Source organism: Schistocerca gregaria, chromosome 8 (genome assembly GCF_023897955.1).
Source record: "Schistocerca gregaria isolate iqSchGreg1 chromosome 8, iqSchGreg1.2, whole genome shotgun sequence".
Lineage (NCBI taxonomy): Eukaryota > Metazoa > Arthropoda > Insecta > Orthoptera > Acrididae > Schistocerca > Schistocerca gregaria.
The window spans coordinates 383,964,990-383,989,508 of NC_064927.1; the positions used below are offsets into that span (position 1 = coordinate 383,964,990).

Here is a 24,519-nt window from a genome sequence, read left to right on the forward strand (position 1 = left end):
ACCGAGAGGACTTGAAATTGCTGCTCCGCTCGCACCATCAGCTCGTAGTAGCTCTCCAGGAAACGAAGCTACGCCCATGCGATCAAATTGCCTTGGCACACTACACCTCTGAGCGTTTTGACTTACCCCCTGTGGCAGATATTCCGGCTCATGGAGGGGTTATGTTGCTGGTCCGGGATGATATCTACTATGATCCCATCACATTGCACACCGGCCTGCAGGCAGTTGCCGTCCGCATTACTCTCCCCAATTTTACATTATCCATCTGTACCGTTTACGCTCCATCGTTGTCTGCCGTTACCAGGGCAGACATGCTGCAAATTATTGCTGAGATCCCTGCACCATTTTTGTTAACTGGAGACTTCAATGCTCACCATCCTCTTTGGGGCTCTCCAGCATCCTGTCCGAGGGGCTCCCTGTTAGCAGACGTTTTCAACCAGCTCAATCTTGTCTGCCTCAATACTGGCGCCCCTACTTTCCTTTCAGGCACCTCTCACACCTATTCCCATTTAGACCTCTCTGTATGTACTACCCAACTTGCACGCCGGTTTGAGTGGTATGTGCTTTCTGATACGTATTCGAGCAACCACTTCCCGTGTGTTATCCATCTCCTGCATCATACCCCCTCTCCGTGCTCAACTAGTTGCAACATCTCCAAAGCAGACTGGGGGCTCTTCACTTACAGGGCGACCTTTCAGGATCAAATCTTCACAAGCTGCGATAGTCTGGCCGCACACCTCACGAAAGTCATTCTCACTGCTGCTGAATATTCCATCCCTCACACTACTTCTTCTCCACGCCGCGTACCAGTCCCCTGGTGGACCGCAGAATGTAGAGACGCCTTACGTGCTCGTCGACGTGCTTTACGCACCTTTAAGCGCCACCCTACAGTGGCGAATTGTATCAATTATAAACGATTACGTGCGCAGTGTCATCGTATTTTTAAGAACGCAAGAAAGCCAGCTGGGCTGCTTTCACGAGCACCTTCAACAGTTTTACTCCTTCTTCTGTTGTCTGGGGTAGCCTGCGCCGGCTATCTGGCACTAAGGTCCACTCACCAGTTTCTGGCTTGACAGTCGCGAATGACATCCTTGTGGCCCCTGAGGATGTCTCCAATGCCTTCGGCCGCTTTTTCGCAGAGGTTTCGAGCTCCACTCATTACCCCCCTGCCTCCCTCCCCCAAAAACAGGCAGAGGAGGCTCGGCCACCTAATTTCCACTCCTCGAATTGTGAAAACTACAATGCCATGCCCCATTCACCATGCGGGAACTCGAAAATGCTCTTGCCCGGTCACGGTCCTCCGCTCCGGGGCCTGATTCTATTCATATTCAGATGCTGAAGAACCTTTCACCTGCCGGTAAAGGTTTCCTTCTTCGTACTTACAATCGCATCTGGATTGATGGACATGTTCCCGCATGCTGGCGTGAGTCTGTTGTTGTACCGATTCCTAAGCCGGGGAAGGACAAGCACTTGCCTTCCAGTTATCGACCCATCTCGCTTACCAGCTGTGTCTGTAAGGTGATGGAGCGAATGGTTAACTCTCGGTTGGTTTGGCTGCTCGAATCTCGACGCCTACTTACCAATGTACAATGTGGATTTCGTAGGCGCCGCTCTGCTGTTGACCATCTGGTTACCTTGTCGACCTTCATTATGAATAACTTCTTGCGGAAGCGCCCGACCGCGGCTGTGTTCTTTGATTTGGAGAAGGCTTACGCCACCTGTTGGAGGGCGGGCATTCTCCGCACCATGCATACATGGGGCTTTCGCGGTCGCCTCCCTCTTTTTATTCGTTCCTTTTTAATGGATCGACAGTTCTGGGTATGTGTGGGTTCTGTCCTGTCAGACACCTTTCGCCAGGAAAATGGGGTGCCACAGGGCTCCGTTTTGAGCGTCGCTCTCTTCGCCATAGCGATCAATCCAATAATGGATTGCCTCCCAGATGATGTATCAGGCTCCCTTTTCGTGGACGATTTTACCATCTATTGCAGCGCGCAGCATACATGTTTCCTGGAGCGCTGTCTTCAGCGTTCTCTTGACCGTCTTTACTCCTGGAGTGTCGCCAATGGCTTCCATTTTTCTGCCGAGAAAACGGTCTGTATTAACTTCTGGCGCTACAAAGAGTTTCTCCCACCGTCCTTACGACTCGGCCATGTTGCTCTCCCATTCGTGGAGACAACAAAATTTTTAGGTCTTACATTTGACAGGAAACTTAGTTGGTCTCCACATGTGTCATATTTGGCTGCCCGTTGTACAAGTCTCTAAATGTCCTCCGTGTTCTCAGTGGCACGTCGTGGGGAGCGGATCGAACCGTCCTACTTCGCCTATATCGGTCGATCGTCCGCTCCAAGCTGGATTATGGGTGCTTTGTATACTCCTGCACGGCCGCCCATCTTACGCTGCCTCAACTCCATACAACATCGGGGTTTACGGCTTGCAATCGGAGCGTTTAATACTAGTCCCGTCGAGAGTCTTCATGCTGAAGCCGGTGAATTGTCACTCACCTACCGGCGCGTTATACTGCTTTGTCGTTACGCCTGTCGGCTACTGTCAATGCCCGACCACCCATCATATCGTTCCTATTTTGACGACTCTCTCGACCGTCAATACGGGTTGTATGTCTCTGCCCTGCTACCCCCTGGAGTTCGCTTTCGTCGCCTCCTTCAATACCTTGATTTTTCACTCCCTGCAACCTTTAGAGTGGGCGAGAGCCTCACGCCACCTTGCCTCCAGGCTCAGGTTCGCGTTCACCTTGACCTCCGCTCGCTCCCAAAGGAGGTTACCCCCGGTTCAGTATACCACTCCCGTTTTGTCGAACTTCGTTCAAAGTTCATTAATATGACCTTCATTTATACAGATGGCTCTAAGACCAATGACTGGGTCGGGTGTTCTTTTATTGTCGGTGCACAAAGTTTCAAATACCAGCTACATGGCCATTGTTCGGTCTTCACAGCTGAGCTCTTTGTCCTCTACCAGGCTGTTCTTTACGTCTGCAGCCACCGACATTCTGCTTATGTCATCTGCTCCGATTCTCTGAGCGCCATCCAGAGCCTCAGTGATCCGTATCCGGTTCACCCTTTCGTGCACCGGATCCAACGCTCTCTTCAGCAGCTGGTGGATGACGGGTCTCCAGTTAGCTTTATGTGGGTTCCTGGCCATGTCGGTATCCCTGGGAACAAAGCTGCAGATGCCGCGGCCAAGGCTGCGGTCCTCCAGCCTCGGACGGCTTCTTGTTGTGTCCCTTCATCAGATTGTAGCACAGTCATTTGTCGGCGCATTTTATCGCTGTGGCATGCCGATTGGGCTGCACTTAGGGACAACAAGCTTCAGTCCTTGAAACCTCTTCTCGTAACTTGGACATCCTCCTCACGTCCTTCTCGGCGGGAGGAGGTTGTTTTGGCCCGGCTACGAATTGGACACTGCCAGTTCAGCCATCGCCATCTGCTGACGGCAGCGCCGGCGCCGTTCTGTCCATGTGGGCAATTGCTGACGGTCCGCCACATTTTAACGTCCTGTCCGGATTTTACTACACTGCGTCTTGATCTTGGCCTGCCATGTACTCTGGATGCCATTTTAGCGGATGACCCAGGAGCTGCTGCTCGCGTTCTTCGTTTTATCAACTTGACACACCTGTCTAAGGACGTTTGATTATGCTGTAGTTTTTTAATCCTATGTCTGTTAATACGTCTTTTTTAGTGTTGTCCCTTTTAGTTGCTGTTTTAACCTTGTGCCTCGCGGTACATTCCTAAATTAGTCAGAGCGCTAATGACCATTGTAGTTGTGCGCCACAAAGAAAAAAAAAAAAACAACAGGGCATTATTGGTGGAGTTCTGTTATCAAAACAACAGTAACGCTGCAGATGCATTTCGAGAATATCACCAGCTGAAAAGATTGCAAAAAGGTCCTCTTCCTCCACCTGCTGTATTGAGTATGATGAAGTTCAAATCAGCTGGAGAAGTGGGCATCACTCTGGGAAGAGGTCAACGACCATTTGCACCACAGGTCGCTGACGAAATCACTGTTGCTATGGCAGACAACGCTGCATGCAATTCCCGATTGTCAGGCAGTGAGCATGCAGTGTCGCGACAGATGAACATCCTGTGGTTCACTGTACAGAAGGTTCTTTTAATCATTCTCATATGGCATCCATATCATACAGCAGCTTGCAGCTCAGGACGCACAATGACACGTTGACTTCACTCTCCACTTTCTCACAAGGATTGAATTGGACGAGGGCTGGCCCTGGACTATCCTATGGACAGACAAAGCTCATTTTTCTTTGACGGGTGGGGTGAACAGATGGAAGTGTTGAGTGTGGGAATCTTTCTTTTTTGAAGAGGTTGGCACTCATGGACCAAAGATGTGTAGTGTGACTGGCAAGCGTCACTGCAGTATGCTTCGCCTGCATGTCAAACTCGCCCTACAGAAGAGAGACGCAATGAACTCGACAGTTTTCATTCAAGGTGGGGCCCCACTGCACATCACTCATGAAGTTTACCACCTTGCCCGAAATACATTTGGAAATGACCAAATTATCATCTGATCATTTCCAAATACTTGGACAGCACAATCACCTGACCCCACTCCCTGTGATTTTTGGTTGTGGGGCTACCTGCAGGACAGGACATACCAGGGGAACATTCACACATGTACTGATCTGAAGTGCAGCATATCAAGAGAGGTAGCCAGCATACCTACAGACATGCTCCGTTCTGTTGTGCAGAATGCCATTCTGAGCTTTCAGACTCTTCTGGAGACTGATGGGCATCATATTGAGCCCCTTTTGTAGCGGTAATGGTACTAGTAAGTAGTGGTATGATGTACCATAATAGCGTATTAAAAGTGTTTCAATTGAATTGATTTTGCATTATATTTCTTCCCCATGTCCTTGACATTAATGCTACCAAGTTTGGTACTCTTATGGTAGTTAGTTTCCATGTTATAATGTGTTAAGTAGGCAACATTTAATTATAACTACCCGGTATATCAAATTGGTAATAAAACTTCAGAAGATTTTCTCAAACTAGCAAAACAGTTTTCTTCCATGTCTTTTCTCTGTCACATGCTGAACAGAGTTGTATGGAAAAATAAAATTTTAGATTGTCATTAGTAGTTATCCCAGCTGTATTAGTTACTATAATGATTTGTACGTGACAGCTGGGGGGGGGGGGGGGGGGGGGGGGAGACCTGTGAAATGTCTCAGTAGTAAAGTCTTCACAGCATATTAGATAAATGGCGACAGAGTCTCAAAGCAACATTTCAGCAATTTTGCTACTCATCAATGCTTGGCTGGTAACTGGAGATGGTTTCATCAGTGCAGTTCACTAAGCAAGCTTTTGTTCTCAGTTATATTTAGTACATCTCAATTTGGGCTTCAGGAGGGATGATTCACTGGTAATCCCATTAATACCTTCATTCACGAAATTTAACAAGTCTTAAATAACATAGTGTTGACTGTAAATGCCAATTGGGAACTCCAAGCAGAAGAAATATGGGAATTGAGCTAGGTGGCACAGTGGTTAACATACTGGACCGGCATTCAGAAGGATGATAGTACAAACCTGCATCTAACCATCTTGATTTTTGGTTTACTGTGATTTCCCTAAATTGCTTCAGGCAAATGCTGGGATGGTTCATTTGAAAAGGGCATGGCCAACTTCCTTTCCCATCCTTCTCTAATCTGATGGAAAAATGACCTCGCTGTTTGGTCCCCTCCCCCAAATTAACCAAGGAATATGGTAAATATATGCACAGTAGTGAGTGTTCATGATTTTTGGAAATTTTAGTTTCTGTTTTTAAACCATATTGCCAGATGAGTTATTGCATATATGAGCTCACTGATTGGGTGTTAAAAGAGCAATAATTATATGTATAATATAGAGCATACGAAAATACTTCTGATATCAGTAAAATCAAACAATGGGAACTCCAGGTAGGAATATCAACAACATAGGAAAACAGATTGCTACTTACCATAAAGAAGACACATCAAGTTATATACAGTTGTGATTAAAGGACACTCATATGAAGCTTTGGGCCACAGCCTTCACCAGTAAAGAGAGACACACACAACATTCATGCACACACAAGCAAGCACACCTCATGCACACATGACCACCAACTCCAGCATCTCAGCAACTTGACATGTCTTCTTTACAGTAAGTAGCAATCTATGTTTTCCTGTATTGTTGATATCAGTAAAAGGTATTCACACACATTAACCTAATGGTTTTGGCACAACCTATTGTACTGATGTGCATAAAGTGTACATTTCCAATACCTGATTTGACACATAGCTGTTGTGGCTTTGAAGATTGTTCATGTATGAATTATTGTGGTAGTAGGTGAAAAAGAAAGATTGGAAATTTTTGGTTCTACAGTGTTTATTTTGTAAATTTTCTGAAACATAGCAAGAGCAGGCATTGCTTGTAGGGCAGAGTCTCTGTGTATTTTTTATTTACAGGTTTTGATCTTCAAATGAACAAGAGACTCATCAGAATATACAGTTTAAAGTTGGCTGTCAGCATTCAATATTGCGTTTAAAGTTGGCTGACTGCTCTACAGACTAAACTGGGTATAGTGTAGTACTTAAACTTGCATTTAAAGTACAATTAAACTTCAGTAGTAAATGATGATATTGACAGTGCCAGTGATGCAAGATCACCTGCAGCAGCAGAGTGTTAAAAACAATCATTATAAGCCCTTATGATAGTTAATTATAGAGATTCAGGAACAATGTTCCAAGGTTACATGAAAGCAATATTTACAGTGTCCAGTAAATAAATGCGTGATTATAGATGAGAAAGTTGATAGAACAATAGTTAGGGACAGGTAAAAATCATTCTATTTTATGGGTGGTGTTGATGTTTCATTATACCAACTTTAATTTTATTTTTTCCATTTTTGGAAGAAAATGATGACTTGTTTTTTTAGTGCCAGATTTGTCTTCTTTCGTTGTATAAAATGACAGTTCAAGAAAACATAACCCTGCAGCTGCACACTGTTGACAGTGTTTCAGAAGAAAACAGTCTCTTCTAAGACATTATCCTGTGGATCAACAACACATCACTGTAATATCAAAACAGCCACTAAGAGTCTAAATTTAAATGTGGAAGACAAATTGCCTACAGCACAACACAGATATTTGACAAGGTCCATATACTCTGCTTTATGAGAAGTTTTTCCATTAAATTATGAAACTACTTGCATCCAAGGGCAAGGAGGGTCGTGAACCCCCCTAGCTCTCATGGAAAGGAAAATGATTTAAAAGTCAGTATTATGCAGGGTTTTAACAGGGTTGGAACTGGAAATTTGTTGTAACTACTTACAAGTCACCATTCATCTTTCAAAATACACTCTAAGATGGGGGGCGAGGGAGGGGGGGGGGGGCATTAAGGAATTGTCCAAATAGGACAGATAGTGGTACATGTGATGTACATGTACACACAAACAGATGATTACAATTTCAGAACATTTGGATGATTTATTCAAGAAAACGGGCTTCACAAAGTGAACAAGTTAATAATTTGGTCCACCTCTGGCTCTTATGCGAACAGTTATTCAACTTGGAATTGACTAATAGAGTTGATGGATGTCCTCTTGAGGGATATCATGCCAAATTCTGTCCATTTGGCACATAATAGCATTAAAACCTCAAGCTGGTTGCAGGGACTTGCTCATAATGCTCCAAATGTTCTCAATTGGGTAGAAATATGGTGACCTTGCTGGCCAAGGTAGGGTTTGGCAGGCAGAATGATAAACAGTTGAAACTCTCTCCTTGTATCTTGCTGAACTGTAAGCCCAGGATGGCTCGCAATCCAGGGCAACAAAATGGGGTGTAGAATGTCATCATGGTACAGATGTATTGTAAGGCTGCTGCTGTGAAATGCAATGTCACCCTTTCCCTCCTGGTTGTGGGGCCCTATGATGGGCAAAATTGAGTTTGGTATCCATCCCTATCTGGGGCATCTGCAGGCATGTCTTCACTTGTCACTGCAACCCACTTTCCAACAGGACTCATAACTGAAACAATTTTGCTCCAGTCAGTGAGATTCCAGCCCAAACTACTTTTTTTTGTCTGTCCCCATTCTAGTGATGTAAAACAAATGCCACATTGCTCCAGTTTTGGAGAATTTCATTACTGTATGTTATTAGTATTTATAAAGTGTATAGAAATTTAATCAGGTGACATAGTGAATTGAGGCATCTCAGCTGAAAATAACGGTGTTCTTGAAATTATTATATTTAGTCTCTTAATTAAATGACCATTTGTAATATTACAGTCTTCCTAACTGAAATCAGTTTATTGCAGAACTATAGCGAATAACCAACCATTATTGCTAAGCACAAGTGTATCAGAAGGTACTGACTGATATTTATTGAAGTTCCCTAATATGAAACTGAGAGTATGAAATGCGATGAGAGAGATAAGAAAGAACATGAATTCATAAAGTATGTTCCACAACAGACAGTAATCATAAGGAAGCTGAAATGATTGTTTATTCAGAATAATAATATGGATCTGTTGTTTTAAGGAATAAATTGAAAGAAAAAGTATATATGCAACTCAGAAATGTTCTGTAAAAATACACAAAAATTGTATTATTTTGTACTTTGATTTTATAGATTCTCAAGAGAAGTAAATTTTGATTACAACTAACAATTTGATTACAGCTTACAGCCAAGAACAGAAATTTTGCTAAGGGTTCTTGCATCTGAAGGAGCAGACTCGCGCAGAAAACTTCTTGATGTGTGGAAAGACAACCCAAAGTGTAAGTCATAATTATTAGTGCTACCTACAATGAGAAATAAGTATGATGATTTAGTAACTGTATTTTCAAAGAGGAGGCATTGAGTGGCAGACAGATTATGTAGAAATAAGACTTTTGATATTATAAGCTATCCGACGAGAGTCGTCCTTCAGATGTAGGAGGAAACATGCACTTTCATACACACATGTTCGCTGTTGTCTCCAGGCACTAAGACTATTCTACATCTAAAGGAGGACTCTGTCCAGTAGCTTATAATATCACACATTCTTCTTTCAGTGTGCTTGTCTGCTGCTCGGTGCCTCTGCTGTGTGGTGCGTAGCAATCTATTTCATATTGTTCTGATTCCAGCACCAATTTTCCATTGTTTGAAAAATTTTCAAAGTTTATTCATAAAATATTTGTTCAAGTATTTAGTATGTTTAATAAAAGGCATTTTATATACACCATCAGCTGCAATATAAACATTATTGTAATATACTACTAGTTTATGATTATGTGGACCATGTTTGGCACTGGGCTAAAAGCCATTTTAACATGTATTAAACACAGTTGCCTTAATACTGACTTAAATGAGAAAATTTTACACAATAATAAGGCAACTGTTGTTTAATAAATATGAAAGCAAGGTGCTAAAATGAAGTTTTGTTCAGTGCCAAAAGATGGCCCACATATACCAAAATTAGTATTGCATTTCAATAAAGTTTACACAGCAGCTGATGGTATTATAAACATGTCTTTCATTAAAGTTTATTTAGATGAGACTCTCACAATTATTCTAAATTTCAGTTGGTTAGTTTCCGCATGCGACTGAACTGATAAACCATACAGTACCTACTTGCTCTAAATTTTATTGTAAACAACATTAATATAGTTTTCATTTAAATGATTGTTTCAGACAAAACTTTTCACTATTTCCCAAGGAGATCAGTGGTAAATTTCTAAAAGTGATAATCCTCTGGTTAACCATGTATCAAAGACTATCATAGGGATAATGGAAATAAAAGTGTATGCTGACGTTTGCTTTTAAAACCAGAGATTCCTTTATCCTATTTAGGTAAATGCTGACAGAAAAGTCATTCCTTGTCAGTTCAACCAGGGGCTCCAGCTCATAGTCTCAGATTTGGCTGAAGTTGAGCACATGAATGCTACTATGTGTGGAACGCTCCCCTGAAAATTAGTTCTGAATTATCGCTTGTGAAAGAAGGTGGTGTGACCCGGAAAATACAACCTGCACTGGGCAATCTATCTTCAGAGCAAATCTCAGGGCTTAATATCTTAGGAACTATTCCTCACAATTGAGTGAAATTTTTATCACCAAGTAACATCCACTGAGGGAACACACACAATGTATCAAAACACCCAACATCTTTCTGGGAAAAAGTAAAAAATGCAATAAAAATGTAACATGTTAAAAAATATACATATATTGTAGGTGCCTGGCATGCCAAATGTAATTCACTCAGGAAGGGGATAACATTTTTCTAGTAAGCCTGATGTGGGCTAAACACATCATTACCATACATTCCACACAAACTGAGTTACATGCTCAGGAAAATACAAAAACTGAAAAATCACCAGAAAAAGTAGGCTTTTAAAGTGTGGTAGCACAAAAGGTACAAGTGCTATCCAACCCAAATTTTGTACAGTGCATAAGTAGAGCATAATGTAACATGTCTCAAAATTTCAATGTATTATTGCAAGGCATTTGTGGATCACAGAAGTTGACAGAGATACGTTTGATGATATGATCATTGTTGCAGAACACAATTTGGAAAAAAAAATGTCTTAAACTCTTCTTATTCCCCACCCCCACCCCCACCCAAGTTGTTTAATCACTAAGCAACAACATATAGGTAGAAATCAAGCAATGGAAAATCCAGGATGGAACGTAACCTATATTAGAGAGGAAAGTTCCTACTCACTGCAGAGTCGTTTCATTTTTCTGAGACTGTAGACATGTGTGCAAGTTGTGTGTGTGTGTGTGTGTTTGTGTGTGTGTGTGTGTGTGTGTAAGTAATTGTGTGAATCTTTTTGTTACACCTATTGTGACTCAACATCTCTGCTACATGGTGAGTAGCAATTTTCCTCTCTAATATTGTAACATATTCCTGGTAGAGGACTGGGTGTTGTGTGTCATTCATCATCAATGACCTGCAAGTCACCGAAGTGGTGTCAACTATAAAGGACTTGCAGTACAGTGGCTGAACGCCCCCACATGGGGCCTCCCGGCCAACAATGCCACACACTCATTCCCATTTTTTTTATATATATATAGATTGATCAACACAACCTATCATTAAGTGTTTAATGTGCCTTAACTGCCAAAATCCAGTTGCTTGTGCTTTCAGCAGAAGTTTTCCTATACTGTAGCTACTGTATTCTGTATATTGACTGTAAAACTTTACTGCCTTCCTAACACACTGCTAGGAACTGTAACTGTCATAAGAATATGTTACAAAGGAATCCAACACATCTGTCAAATGTGTCCATTGAAATGATCTTGCTGATCCTACTGGTGCCACGAAGTTCACTAATACATCAACTTCTACTTCACAACCATGCAAAGTACCATTTGTTGTCATAAATAGCAACAGCATAGCAACTTGATTGTATGTTGCTACATTTGCTTCTGAATCCATGATCAGACACGTTGAAGACACATGGTGTGCAAGAACCTATAATTATAACCAGACAGTCTGCTCAACTGCACATTATCAGTGTCTGCTGGAGAAAAGTGATGGTGGCTCCTTGTGCCTGCAATAGCTTTAACATGCTCCATTCTGCTGTTTAGCAACTCTTCGATAGATTTCACCTCATCTTTCAAAACATGAAATGATCGTTTGGCGGAGGTATTTTTCTGTACCCAGGTAGATAATTGCAGACTTGATAGAATGTTGTGTGTTCTGGGCGATGCTGCAGACTAGACCATGGAGCCGTATGCTTAATTACATCACTAATACCATCACAAACATTTTTACCGTGACTTGTGAAAAAATTCCACTCTGCATGAAAGTGAAAATCATGATACTGCATGGATAAATTTTTGAAATTTAACACATGGTATGCACGTTGAAATTTGAACTTTTACCTTTCCTGGAACATTGTAATTGTTTCTATCTTTTGTAGTTTGGAAGCAATAAATGTTTGAAATCTGTTACCTCTTTTTGAATACCTCTGTATTTATCATTCTCTGTTGCAAAAAGCCCTTGACTATTTTTCCAATTTTGCAATAGCTTTTCTCCCTAGTTTTGTTAATACACTCTGCTGAAAGAAATATGACACCATAGAGGATGCTAAACCCCAGCATTCAAACAAAATCAAAATGTTGTTTCTTATTAATTACTACTCTTCGTAATGTTTCCTGGATGGCCACAACATTCAGCTTCCATTTGATTCAGCTTTCAGCTTTAATTACTTGTCCAGTTTGGTTACTTTGACTTTCCACACTACAATCCAGCTAATGAAAGCACTTGGCCATATGTCCCATCAATGACATTACCTGTTAAAATGAAGTTGTTATTCAATGTTAATTACTGTTCAATAATTTTACTTTAGACGGACACTGCCATTTACACTTTTCAATTCTTGACTTTAATGTTAATGAATGAACCTTTCCTGTAATTAAGATTTCACTCGCCTGCAATTATCTTTGCTCAGTGCCCAGTATGATTCCAAAATATATATTTGGTGGTTGTGTGAATGCTATTTATTTACATTTTAAGGGTCCTTTGACATTATTTATAAACTATGACATTTTTCTTTGTCATGTATGTGATGCAACTGCGAGGGACGTCGAGCACGTCCCACGTGTCCTCCGATCGGTCCACTGCTGTGAGCGCCCTGGGTACTGCCTGCACTGAGGTTGACCCCTCACCCGTGGTCGAGTTGGAGATCATTCCAAAGTCTGGCAGGCAGCGAAAAACTTTCCATGGGGTCTTTCGTAGGGCCTCCCCGATTCATTTGACGAACACGTTTCGGGCGTTATCTGTGGCTGACAATGTCTCTGAGCCAGATACAGTTGTCTACCCTGTTCCAGAGGAAGCTTCTTGGCCCTAAAGGTCTGGGAATTTACAGAGCGTGGGTTTGCTGGTAGTTGGGAGCTCCAACGTTAGGCATGTAATGGGGCCCCTTAGGAACATGGCTGCCAAGGAGGGGAAGGAAGCCAGTGTGCACTCTGTGCGCATTCCGAGGGGTGGGAGTCATTCCGGATGTGGAAAGGATGCTTCCAGACGCCATGAAAAGTACAGGGTGCAGCCAACTGCAGATGTTGGCTCATGTTGATACCAATGACGTGTGTTGCTTTGGATCAGAACAAATTCTGTCTGGTTTCGGGCAGCTAGCAGAAATGGTAAAGACTGCAAGTCTTGCTTCCAAGATTAAGGTAGAGCTCACCATCTGCAGCATCGTCGATAGAACCGACTGTGGTCCTTGGGTGCAGAGCCGAGTGGAGAGTTTGAATCAGAGGTCAGGCATTTCTGTGATCGTTTAGGCTGCAGATTCCTTGACTTGCACCATTGGGTGGTGGGTTTACAGGTTCTGCTTAATAGGTCAGGAGTCCACTACACACAGGAGGCAGCTACACGGATAGTGGGGGTTGCGTGGAAGGGACTGGGCTGTTTTTTAGGTTAGAGGGTCTCAGGGAACCACAGAAGTGGCGTTCGTTTAAAAGTGGGTAGGTAAAACAGAGTAAGGTAGTTGTAGAAATGATTGGTATTGTAGTTGTAAATTGGCATAGCTGTGTTGGGAAAGAACCAGAGCTTCAAGCCCTAATAGAAAGCACTTAAGCTCAAATAGTTGTAGGTACAGAGAGCTGGCTAAAGCCAGAAATAAGTTCATCTGAAATTTTTTCAAACGATCTAATAGTGTTCAGGAAGGAAAGATTAAATACAGTTGGTGGTGGAGTATTTATTGCTGTCAGAGGTAGTTTGCCTTGTAGCAAAATTGAAGTAGATAGTTCATGTGAAATAGTATGGGTAGAGGTTATATCTGACAATCGGACTAAACTATTAATTGGCTTGTGTTACTGACCCCCCAACTCAGAAGATATAGTTACTGAACAGTTCAAAGAAAACTTGAGTCTCATTTCAAATAAGTACCCCGCTCATACAATTATAGTCAGTGGTGACTTCAATCTACCCTCGATATACTGGAAAAATTATACACTTGAAGCCGGCGGCAGGCATAAAAGTCATCTAAAATTGTACTGAATGCTATCTCACAAAATTATTTTGAACAATTAGTTCATGAGCCCACTCGAAGCGTAAATGGTTGTGAAAGCAAACTTTACTTTTTAGCAACAAATAATCCTGGACAAATGGTGAGTGCTGTGACGAATATAAGGATTAGCGACCACAAGCCAGTTGCTGCTAGGTTGAATACAGTAACACCTACAATCATCAAAAAGAAATGCAAAGTATATCTATTTACAAAAGCTGATAAAAATGCTCTTAACACCTTTTTAAGAGACAGTCGTCACTCCTTCTGATCTGATCATGTAAGTGTAGAAAAGTTGTGGGATTTTTTCAAAGAGATAGTATCAGCAGCAATTGAGAGATATATACCACATAAATTAATAAGTGATGGTACTGATTCTCCATGGTACGCGAAACAGGTCAGATCGTTTTTGCAGAAGCAATGAAAAAAGCATACCAAATTTAAAAGAACGCAAAATCCCCAAGATTGGCAAAGTTTTACAGAAGTTTAAAATATAGCGCGTCCTTCAATGTTAGATGCTTTTAATAATTTCCACAAGAGAAATTCTGTCTCGAAATCTGGCAGAAAACCCAAAGACATTCAGGTCATACATGAAGCACACCAGTGGCAAGAGGCAACCAATACCTTCACTGCACGATAACAACGGTGAAGTCACTGATGACAGTGCCACTAAAGCAGAGTTATTAAACATGGTTTTCCAAAACTCCTTCACCAAAGAAGACAAAGTAAATATTTCTGGATTCCAATCAAGAACAACTGTCAAGATGAGAAACATAGAAGTAGATATCCTCGGTGTACCAAAGCAGCTTAAATCACTTAATAAAGGCAAGGCCTCCGTTCCAGATTGTATACCAGTCAGGTTCCTCTCAGAGTATGCTCATAAAATAGCTTGCTCACAGGAAAATCTGTACCTGAAGACAGGGAAATTGCTCAAGTCACACCAATACCCAAAAAGGGAAGTAGGAGTAATTCACTGAATTACTGGCCTAATGTCGATTTGCAGTAGGGTTTTAGAACATATACCGTATTCGAACATTATGAAGTACTTCGAAAGTATACTGTATTTGAACATTATGAAGTACTTCAAAAATATTGTATTCGAACATTATGATGTCCTTCAAAGAAAATGATTTATTGACATATAGTCAGCACGGATTCAGAAAATATCGTTCTTGTGAAACAAAACTAGCTCTTTACACTCCTGAAGTAATAAATGCTATCGACAGGGGATGTCAAATTGATTCCATATTTTTAGATTTCCAGAAGGCTTTCGACACCTTTCCTCACAAGCGTGTTCTAACCAAATTACGTGCCTACAGAGTATCGCCTCAGTTGTGCGACTGGATTCATGATTTCCTGTCAGAAAGGTCACAGTTCGTAGTAATAGACGGAAAGTCATCAAGTAAAACAGAAGTAATATCTGGCGTTCCCCAAGGAAGTGTTATAGGCCCTCTATTGTTCCTGATCAATATTTTCCAGACTCAGGTGCTTTTGGCTCACCTCAGATGGTCAGGTTTCTATGATCACAGCACAGGACTTAAGCTCTTATTTATCTTTGGCCAAAATTCATAACGAATGGTGGTGACCACGTGGAAAATGAGTAGCCGTGTTAGGTTGTTTGCAGATGATGCTGTCATCTACTGTCGTGTAAAGTCATCAGATGATCAGAACGACTTGCAAAATGATTTAGATAAGATATCTGTATGGTACGAAAAGTGGCAATTGACCCTGACTAAAGAAAAGTGTGAAGTTGTTCACATGAGTACTAAAAGAAATCAGCTAAATTTCGATTACCTGATAAGTCACACAAATCTGAAGGCTGTAAATTCAGCTAAATACTTACGAATTACAATTACAAATAACCTAAATTGGTACGATCACATAGATAATATTGTGGGTAGAGCAAATCAAAGACTGTGATTCATTGGCAGAACACTTAGAAGGTGCAACAGGTCTACTAAATAGACTGCTTACACTATGCTTGTCTGCCCTATTCTGGAGTATTGCTGTGCAGTGTGGGATCCGCATCAGGTGGGACTGATGGATGATATCAAAAAAATGCAAAGAAGGGCAACTCATTTTGTATTATTGTGAAAGAGGGGAGATAGTGTCACAGACATGATACGTGAATTGGATTGGCAATCATTAAAACAAAGGAATTTTTTGTTGCGGTGGGATCTTCTCATGAAATTTCAATCACCAGTTTTCTCCTCCGATTGTGAAAACATTCTGTTGGCACCCACCTACATAGGGAGAAATGATCAGCATGATAAAATAAGGGAAATCAGGGCTCGCACAGAAAAATTTAAGTGCTCGCTTTTCCCACGTGCTATTCGAGAGTGGAACAGTAGAGAGACAGCTGGAAGGTCGTTCATTCAACCCTCTGCCAGGCACTTTGTTGTGAATAGCAGAGTAATCGCGTAGATGTAGATGCTCAACTGTCATGTTATCATTCTAATTGTATGTCAGAGGTGGTGTTTATGATTAAATTTCTATCATCATCATCAATAAAAGGAAATTTTATCCAATGTAAAAGTTAGGGCTGTCTTTTGTTCTGAATTATCTATGTGCTGAGAAAAAATTTGTCTTACTTTTAAATATAATTTGTTCATTTTTATGATTTTAGAGATTTATGTGTTTCTCCTCCCACCCATACAAACTACACGTATGTTCCTCTTGGCTCAAGAGTCCTTCAAAACAGTGCCACTCATCTTATCTCTGTTTTGACATAACTAAAATACAAAAATTATTTTCCAATTACAAATGTAATATTGTTCTCGGATAAAGCACTGTTCCAAAAAGAATTCATGAATCAATGTAAGCCTTTCAACATATCTGCTTCTCTGTGTGATACGTAAAGTATATCAGAATATGAAGTGTCAATGTCTGTCTGCTATCTTTAAGCTGAGGGTTATCTACAGCTCTAACTACAAGGAGAAGTCAAATGAAAATCTTACATACATTTAAAAACTTTTTCTTTTTTTTCCGAACAAAACTGGAAACATAGTCTCTCTGGTGTTCAACACGCTTCCGTCAGCACATAGGAAATGCACAGATTCCTCTGGAAAAAAAAAATCCTTTTGGTCATGTGCATAGCACTCGTGCATCTCCTGCTGCACCTCATCATCAGAACAAAATTTCTTTCCTCCAGTGTCCTCTCTGAATGGTCGAGATATGGGGTAATCACTAGGTGCAATTACCTTCTGCTTCAAAGTACTGCAGTAGTTGTTCACAGATGTCAGTGTGGCCTTCTTTCAATAGCATCCATCTTGCAGATACTTTGTGAAACTTATGCTAATGTGAAGTGCTGAGCCATGACTAATCTTCAGATTTGTCACTGTTTCATCCATCATCACTAGATCATTTCCCATCACAATCGCTTCAATAGCTGCAGTAGACTCTGGTGTCACATCATGGTGTGCCTGACCGAGGTGTCTGTCATGGAATTCAAGCAATTTCTGAACTTAAATATTCCATTTGTGCATTTTCCGCAGTGATAGACATGCATCACCATACTAGACCTTCATTTGCTGATGGATTTAAATACATTTTGTAACATCATTGCTATCCCAGAGAGCTCATGATTCTTTCGTGAGTTCATACATGGTGCCTATGGGTCTCCTAGCTATTACTGCCCAGTCTTTATTCCCAAACTGCATTTCCTTCACTGTGGCCCTCCCTCCCCATCCTTGCTCTTTCCCTGCTGCCCCTCATCCCACAATGCCCCCTCTTTTCCCACTCTTTGTTCTCTCTTATGCCGACCTGGCTATCCACCTGGTTTCCTGTATTCCTTGCATTTTGTTCCCCTTGCCTTTTCTCTTTCATCCTTACTTTTGGTGTTTTTGATCTCCTTTTGGAGTTTGACCTCCACTTTTACATTTTCTGTCTGTAGTGTGAGCCATTTGGGGAAGAACTCCCTCTCTAGTGTCTATAGTGTGGATTTCTCTCCATCCTTCCTTTCCCACTGTAGCCCCCCCCCCCCCCCTCTGCTCCATTAGATCATCAGCATATGTAGCCAGTCTGTCTGGTGGAGCTGTCTTGTACCCATCCATCTGAGCACCCTTACAAAACAGGGATCACACTTCTGATACCTGAGCTATTGCCTCCCCATTTATGCCTAGGAGTAGTTGCTTGTCATTACGGAGCATTGGAACTCCCAGCAACAGCCACCATGCTGTAAGGCCCATGTTGTGTCTGGGTGGCACCCATGGGGAGAGACCCTGACGAGTGGTGGTATCAAGGCAGATGCTTTGCGTGCAAAACGACCCTGTGGCCAGCCCTTCCCTGGCTACACCCTGGGAGGAGAGCCAAACTTGCCATCTTGGAGTGAAACAATTTCCACACTATCTGGTCTGTAGTAGGACAGATGGGGATACATTCACCACCACAAAGCCGTAATTTATTGCAGAAAATATCAAAGACAAGTTTGGTGAAGCGGAGAGTCTCAGGAAGATGCAGTCGGGTTCCTTTTGATCAAAACCTCTTCTGCTACCCAGTTTGTAGCTCTTCATGCTTGTGATCATCTTGACAATGCCCCATTGTACATTACACCTCACTATTCATTGAATAGGGTCCAGGGAGTCATTTTTCACAGGGATCTCATCCTTCAAACTGATGAGGAATTCCGGGTCAATCTGGAATGATGGAGCATTCATTTTGTTCGGTGCATTCAGAAAGGTTGTTAAGACAACCACACTGATATAGGCGCCCTTACTCTGGCTTTTCAGGGAGATACCCCCCTCCCAGAGAAGGTAAAGGCTGTGTGTTATTGGTGTGACATGAAACAATATGTCCCACCACCCATGAGGTGCTTTCGGTGCTTGTGTTTCGTGCACATCTTCTCGATGTATGGTGGACCCTCTATTTGGTGACTATGGACATCCACTCCAGGAGGGGAACCCCTGCATTCCACCACCTGTGTGTGTAAATTGTCACTCTGCACACTCATCATATGGCCCGGTGTATAAGAAAGAAAAGAAGATATAAAAGTATAAGTCCCTGGATTGTTTATTTTATACTAAGGCTTGTCAGAAATTTAACCGACTTCATCGTGTATCAGTGACTTCTACTTTTGCCCCTGTTATGTCCTTTCCCCCTCCTCCCTCTTTCTTACCCCACTCCCATCCCTTTTTCTCTCCCCCTGCCATGCAGTTCCCCCACCGTCCCCTCCATGTGTCGCTCCCCTACCTGGCTGAAGTAGTGCCCTCCTCCTTCAGCAACCACTAGTGCTAGGGCTCTTTCCTAGGACTTCTTCCTCTGGCTGGAGGCTACCACAACTCAGCCACATGACACACAGTGTACACACTCCAAAGTTGCCCACTCTCATTTGATTTCAGATCTTGCAGAAGCTTACTCACCCTCTGTGCCCTGTCCTCCTCAACCTATGAAAGAGGAGGGAGGAGGAGCAGGAGGAGGAGGAGGAGGAGGAGGAGGAGGAGGACAAGCCCTCACCCCCTTCCCCCGGTTGTTCTATCTCCTTCTCAGAGTCCTACATCTTATTTATGGATGTCATTCCATCGTCTTTGGTGACATGTGGTGACCCAGCAGCATGTTTGTCTCCAGCCACATCGCCTCTCATATGGATACCCACTCCGTGATTATTCAGTGGAACTGTAATGTATACTACCGTAACCTCCCAGAGCTGCAATCCCTTATTGTCTTTTACTCAGCAGCTTGTGTCATTCTCCAGGAATCTCATTTTAATGACCCTTCATGGGTTCTGTGCTTTCTATGTGAAACAGGTCAGCCCCACGACAGCTCTGGTGGCTTCTGCACATTGGTCCATACAGATATTGTTAGTACATGGATCCCTCTTCATACTCAGTTTAAAGTGGTTGCCATTCAGGTCTGCTTGGACTTTGCTGTCACAGTATCCCTCCAGACAAGCCACCTACATCTGCTGCCCTAACTGCCCCTCTCCCTTCCTTGGAGATTTTGATGCCTATCACTCTTTGTGGGACGGAACTCCGTCATCTAGCCAGGGGTTCGTCATTTACCAATTTCTTGTGGACCACCACCTGTGCCATCTTAATGGTGGGTCTCCTACTCATTTCAGTGCTGCAAATGGCACTTTCTCTGCCATTGATCTTTCACTCTCTTCCCCTTCCCTTCCCTTCCCTTCCCTTCCCTTCTTCCTTCCTTCCTTCCTTCCTTCCTTCCTTCCTTCCTTCCTTCCTTCCTTCCACTGGCTGCCACACGATGACCTCTGTGACATGACCACGTCCTGTTGATTCTCTTGCTCCTTTTCCACCCTCTGATGACCAGTTTACCTCACATGGTCGTGCCATTATGCTGATTGGCCTCTATATATCTCCCAGATCACATTTCCACATTCTTTGTCAGGTTGTATTGATGAAGTCATCCATAATCTGTCAGAAAAAGATAATCCACATTGCTGGCATTGCCATTCCCTGCTTGATGGGCTTTGTTCGTCTATAGCCAGTCCAGTGGTGGAGCATGGTTATTGCCACTGCTATCTGTGATCATCACTTCTACGCAGTGAACCTTTTACTGAATGGGAACTTCCGGCTTTTGCTTCTTTTGGCTCTCCCTTCTTCCCATGATTCAGCTTTTGGACCTGATTCCACCCATAACCAGTAGGTTCAACACCTCAGTCCTCCTCAATGCCAGTATCTCCTCCAGATATTTAAATGTATTTGGCTCCAAGGCATTTTCCCCTCTCAATTGATAGACAGCATTGTGGTTCATATCCTTAAGCATGGCAAGGATCCATCATCCCTGGATAGTTACTGACTCGTCAGCCTGACTAATGTCTCCTGCAAAGCACTAGAATGGATGGTGGCTCATCAGCTCAATTGGGTCTTTGAATCTCAGGACCTTTTATCTCCTTACCAGTGTGGCCTTTGGGAGATATGACCTCCAATCAGTCATCTGATTCAATTGAAAACTGCAGTTCAGCATGCATTTTCTCAATACTGCCATCTTATCACAATTTTCTTTGATCTTTGTAAGACTTATGGCACAGCTTAGCACCATCACATCCTCCTTATGCTCCGTGAGTGTGGTTGTCAAGTTTATGGATCAGCTGCTCCTCTGGGGCCCAATTCACCATCCTGATATCCTTTTAGCTGTGGGTACCTTTCACACTAGTCCTGTCAATAGTCTTCTGGTTGATGCTGGGATCCATCCCCTTTCAATTTTCCAGACACAACTCCTGGTTTCCTGCCTGCTCTTCCCATACTCTCCACTCCTATTCTATTATTTTTGCTGCTTCGGGTCATCGCCTGCCTGTTGCCTCCATTGCTCCAATGGTGTTCCGTTGTTTTTTCCATACACTTTTACAGGAGTTTCAGGATATCATTGTTTTTTACATTGATGGTTCTAAATATGCTGATAATGTGAGATGTGCCGACACATCTTCTGTTGGCACAGAACACCATCTGTTGTCTGCCTTGAGAGAAGTGTTTACTGTGGAATTGATGGCCAACTATTGGGCCCTGATGTGCTTTATTAAATGGTCCTCCGTCACCTGAGTTTTGTTAAGTACAGACTCAATGAGTGGCTTTCAGTCTATTGCTCAGCATTTTTCCCACCATCCTCTGGTCTCTGCCAACCATGACCTAGCAGATGCTGCTCGGTTGGTCAACTTCCTTTGGGTCCCTGGCCACATATGTATCTCGGGCAACGAACTTGCTGATCGTCTGGTTGGGGGTTGGCCACCTACCACCACCCCTCTCCTTCCCCCCGTTCTCTGTACCCTACATTAAATTCATTTTTGCTCAATTGGGAGACTACCCCCCGCCCCCATCTAATAAACTCCACACGCCATCAAGGAGACATCCACCAATGGGTGTTCTTCCCTCTGTCTCTCCCAACGGGAATCTGTCATCCTCTGCAATCCTCTTGTTGACCATACTAGGTTGACCCATGGGCTTTTACTCCACAAAATGATCCCCTCCCCTCTTTCCACCTTTGGCGTTGTGGTGTTGTGCCCACGGTGATCCATATTTTGTTGGACTGCCCATGCCTTTTGGGCCTTCACACACTAAATATGCCATCCCATTTTCCTTGTCTTGGGTATTAGTGGATGACTCTCACATGGTTACATCTGTCCTCAGTTTTATTTATAAAAGTGGTTTGTACTCTCAGGTATGAGTCCTTGAATTTTCCTCTGGAATTTGAGTCCCTCAATTAGCGAAGGCATTGATTATGGAGTCCTTTACCTTACCTCCTCACTGGCCAGATACTCCGCACTTTTTCTGTACATTCTGTCTGATCTGTTGTGCTGTTTTGTTTCCCCGTTTCTTGTGTATTGTCCCCATTGTATCATAATAATGGTGTGGTACTGTGCGGGTGTCGGGGGGACAATTCGGTGGTGGTGCTGGTGCCCCGCCGTGCATAGCATTTCTAGGGCACCCCTGCTCTCCCTATTTCCACCCACCCCCCTCCTGTTCTTTCTTCATCCTGCTACCCTGATGTTCCTTTCCTGTCTTTGTTTGCACATTATCCCTTCCCCTTCACTGGACTATGCTGTTTGTGTTATTCCTCCTTTGATTTCTGCCATCCTAGTTCATGGTACTGATGGCCTCCCTGTTTGGTCCCCTCCCCCAAAATTAACCGACCAACCCAGCATACCTTCACTGCTTAGAAAACATGTGACAGAATGCTGTTCTTCCTTCATGAATGTCGCAAGCAGGGCAGCCATTTTGAGCTGGTATTATGGCCGCGTTTCACAAGTTTGTTGTGTGCTGCTACCCGTAGGGCATTCCGTGCTGTGAACTTGCAGAATTTTGGCATGAAATGTCGATTAACTACACTTTTAAGAGGTTCCCATTTGACTCCTTCTCATAGCTATATTGGTAGTCAAGTCACTGCCCCTTCATTTATTCCAGCCAGCCTTCAATTGCTCATTGGCTTATGTAGTGGCACAAGAGATAACTAGAGGCAGCGCACAACTCAGATATGTGACATACTAGCCGGTTAACCAGATCAGATGACCAGTTTTATTAGTAATTCACATACTACAGAGCAATTTCACTTTTTAATTCATGTATAATAATGAGTAATGTTTCAATGAAAATAAATTATATCTTTCATTATGTAAATAATTTTAATTTATGTTTCAGATTTATTGGAAGCTTATCAAAAATGGCTGCCAGAATCTGCTTATAATGAAGCTGCATTGCTGTGGCCACCCATATAGAGATATATTGTGATGAGTGTAAAGATAATTGTACATATTTTGTAATATTTGTTAAATAAATATTATTTATATTTGTTAATTAATGTAGTGTGTCAGTAACTTCATTTTTCTTGTACCACATTAAAAATAAATTGCAGATTGCTTACATTGAAATCATCAAGTCTGGCTGTCAAGCTGGAACCTAGATGGTAGGTACTCAGAGAGCACACAGGATAAGGTTACAATTGTGGATGGGGCCGTAAACAGTTACTGTGAGTAACACAACTTTATTTTTCTGAGAACCACTGCTTTACACATTGCTTTAAAACATCACAACTAGACATTATGGCTGAAGGCCTAGTTAAAGAAAACTTGAGATGCTTTCTGCGCTGAAGGCCCAAAATCACACCAAAAACAAGAACGGCTGAAGGCTTGGCTTAGAAATCAAAAGCAATTAAAAATAAAGGTAAATTTAAAAAAGGGAGAAAAAGACATGTAATTGAGTTGAAGTTAAATAATCGGATGGCAGCCCAAACTAGGGATGGCCCAAGGACCGACCAACAATTAAACCAATTCCCTTCTGTCCGACCAATGGCACAACAATGGAAAATATCAGCTGAGTACAAGGATACAAACAGCATTACATCTTCAGAAAGGCGTCTAAAACAGCCAAGGCAACAATAACCACTCTAAGGAAAATATGAACCAAACAACTTAAAAGGCTGTCGAACTACATGCTGTTCTGGACAGCACTAACATGACGAGGAAAGGCACACAATCAGGAAACTATGCAAACAACCAGGGCAGGTAACTGGGATGTTAACAGCCGCAGGGCAGAAAATACCACTGGTGCACTTCACTGGCTAGTAACAGTCAATTTAATAATTAATCACAATATAGGAAGACAGCTGCAAGATTTCGCCGACTCCAACACATCATACGTTGCTGCTAGTCCGAACGGCCCAGGGAGCCACAACCCGCAAATGAACAAAGAGATGTCATAACAGTTGAGGTTTCATAACAGGTTAACTGATAATTCAATATCAGCGTCCAGGTTCGGTGGGCAACGAACTTTGTCGCTCTCGCAGCTAGAACCTCACAATCCAACAGCGTGTGCACACCGCTAGCAGTCCTGACCTGGCCCTCACACTGTGGAGACTTCCTCGCTGCTCCGTCCCAACCGACTGACTACCACACACACCATTACCAGCCGGAAATACTAGCGGTCACACCAAAGATAGTATGACAGTACTAGTCTTCGATAAGTGCTGCTGCTGCCACTCAAGGAGGCAAGCCAGCAACTTCGTTAACACCAGTAAGTAAGGAAGAATCAAGATGCCACTCGATGTGACAAAATGCCAAAGAACAAATGGCACAAGCAAAACCAGAAATATA

At 42.6% G+C, this 24,519-nt stretch overlaps 1 protein-coding gene across 1 annotated transcript in view; it reads left to right on the forward strand.

The window, feature by feature from the left end:
• LOC126285336 (probable ATP-dependent RNA helicase kurz) overlaps positions 1-23,224 on the forward strand; it is a 131,854-nt gene extending 108,630 nt beyond the window's left edge. Inside the window, exons 15-16 of the mRNA XM_049984653.1 lie at positions 8,671-8,768; positions 23,069-23,224. Of these exons, the coding sequence (XP_049840610.1) occupies positions 8,671-8,768; positions 23,069-23,145 (175 nt within the window). The 3' untranslated portion in view covers positions 23,146-23,224. The remainder of the gene's footprint in view (positions 1-8,670; positions 8,769-23,068) is intronic.
• The last annotated feature ends 1,295 nt before the right edge of the window (positions 23,225-24,519 follow it).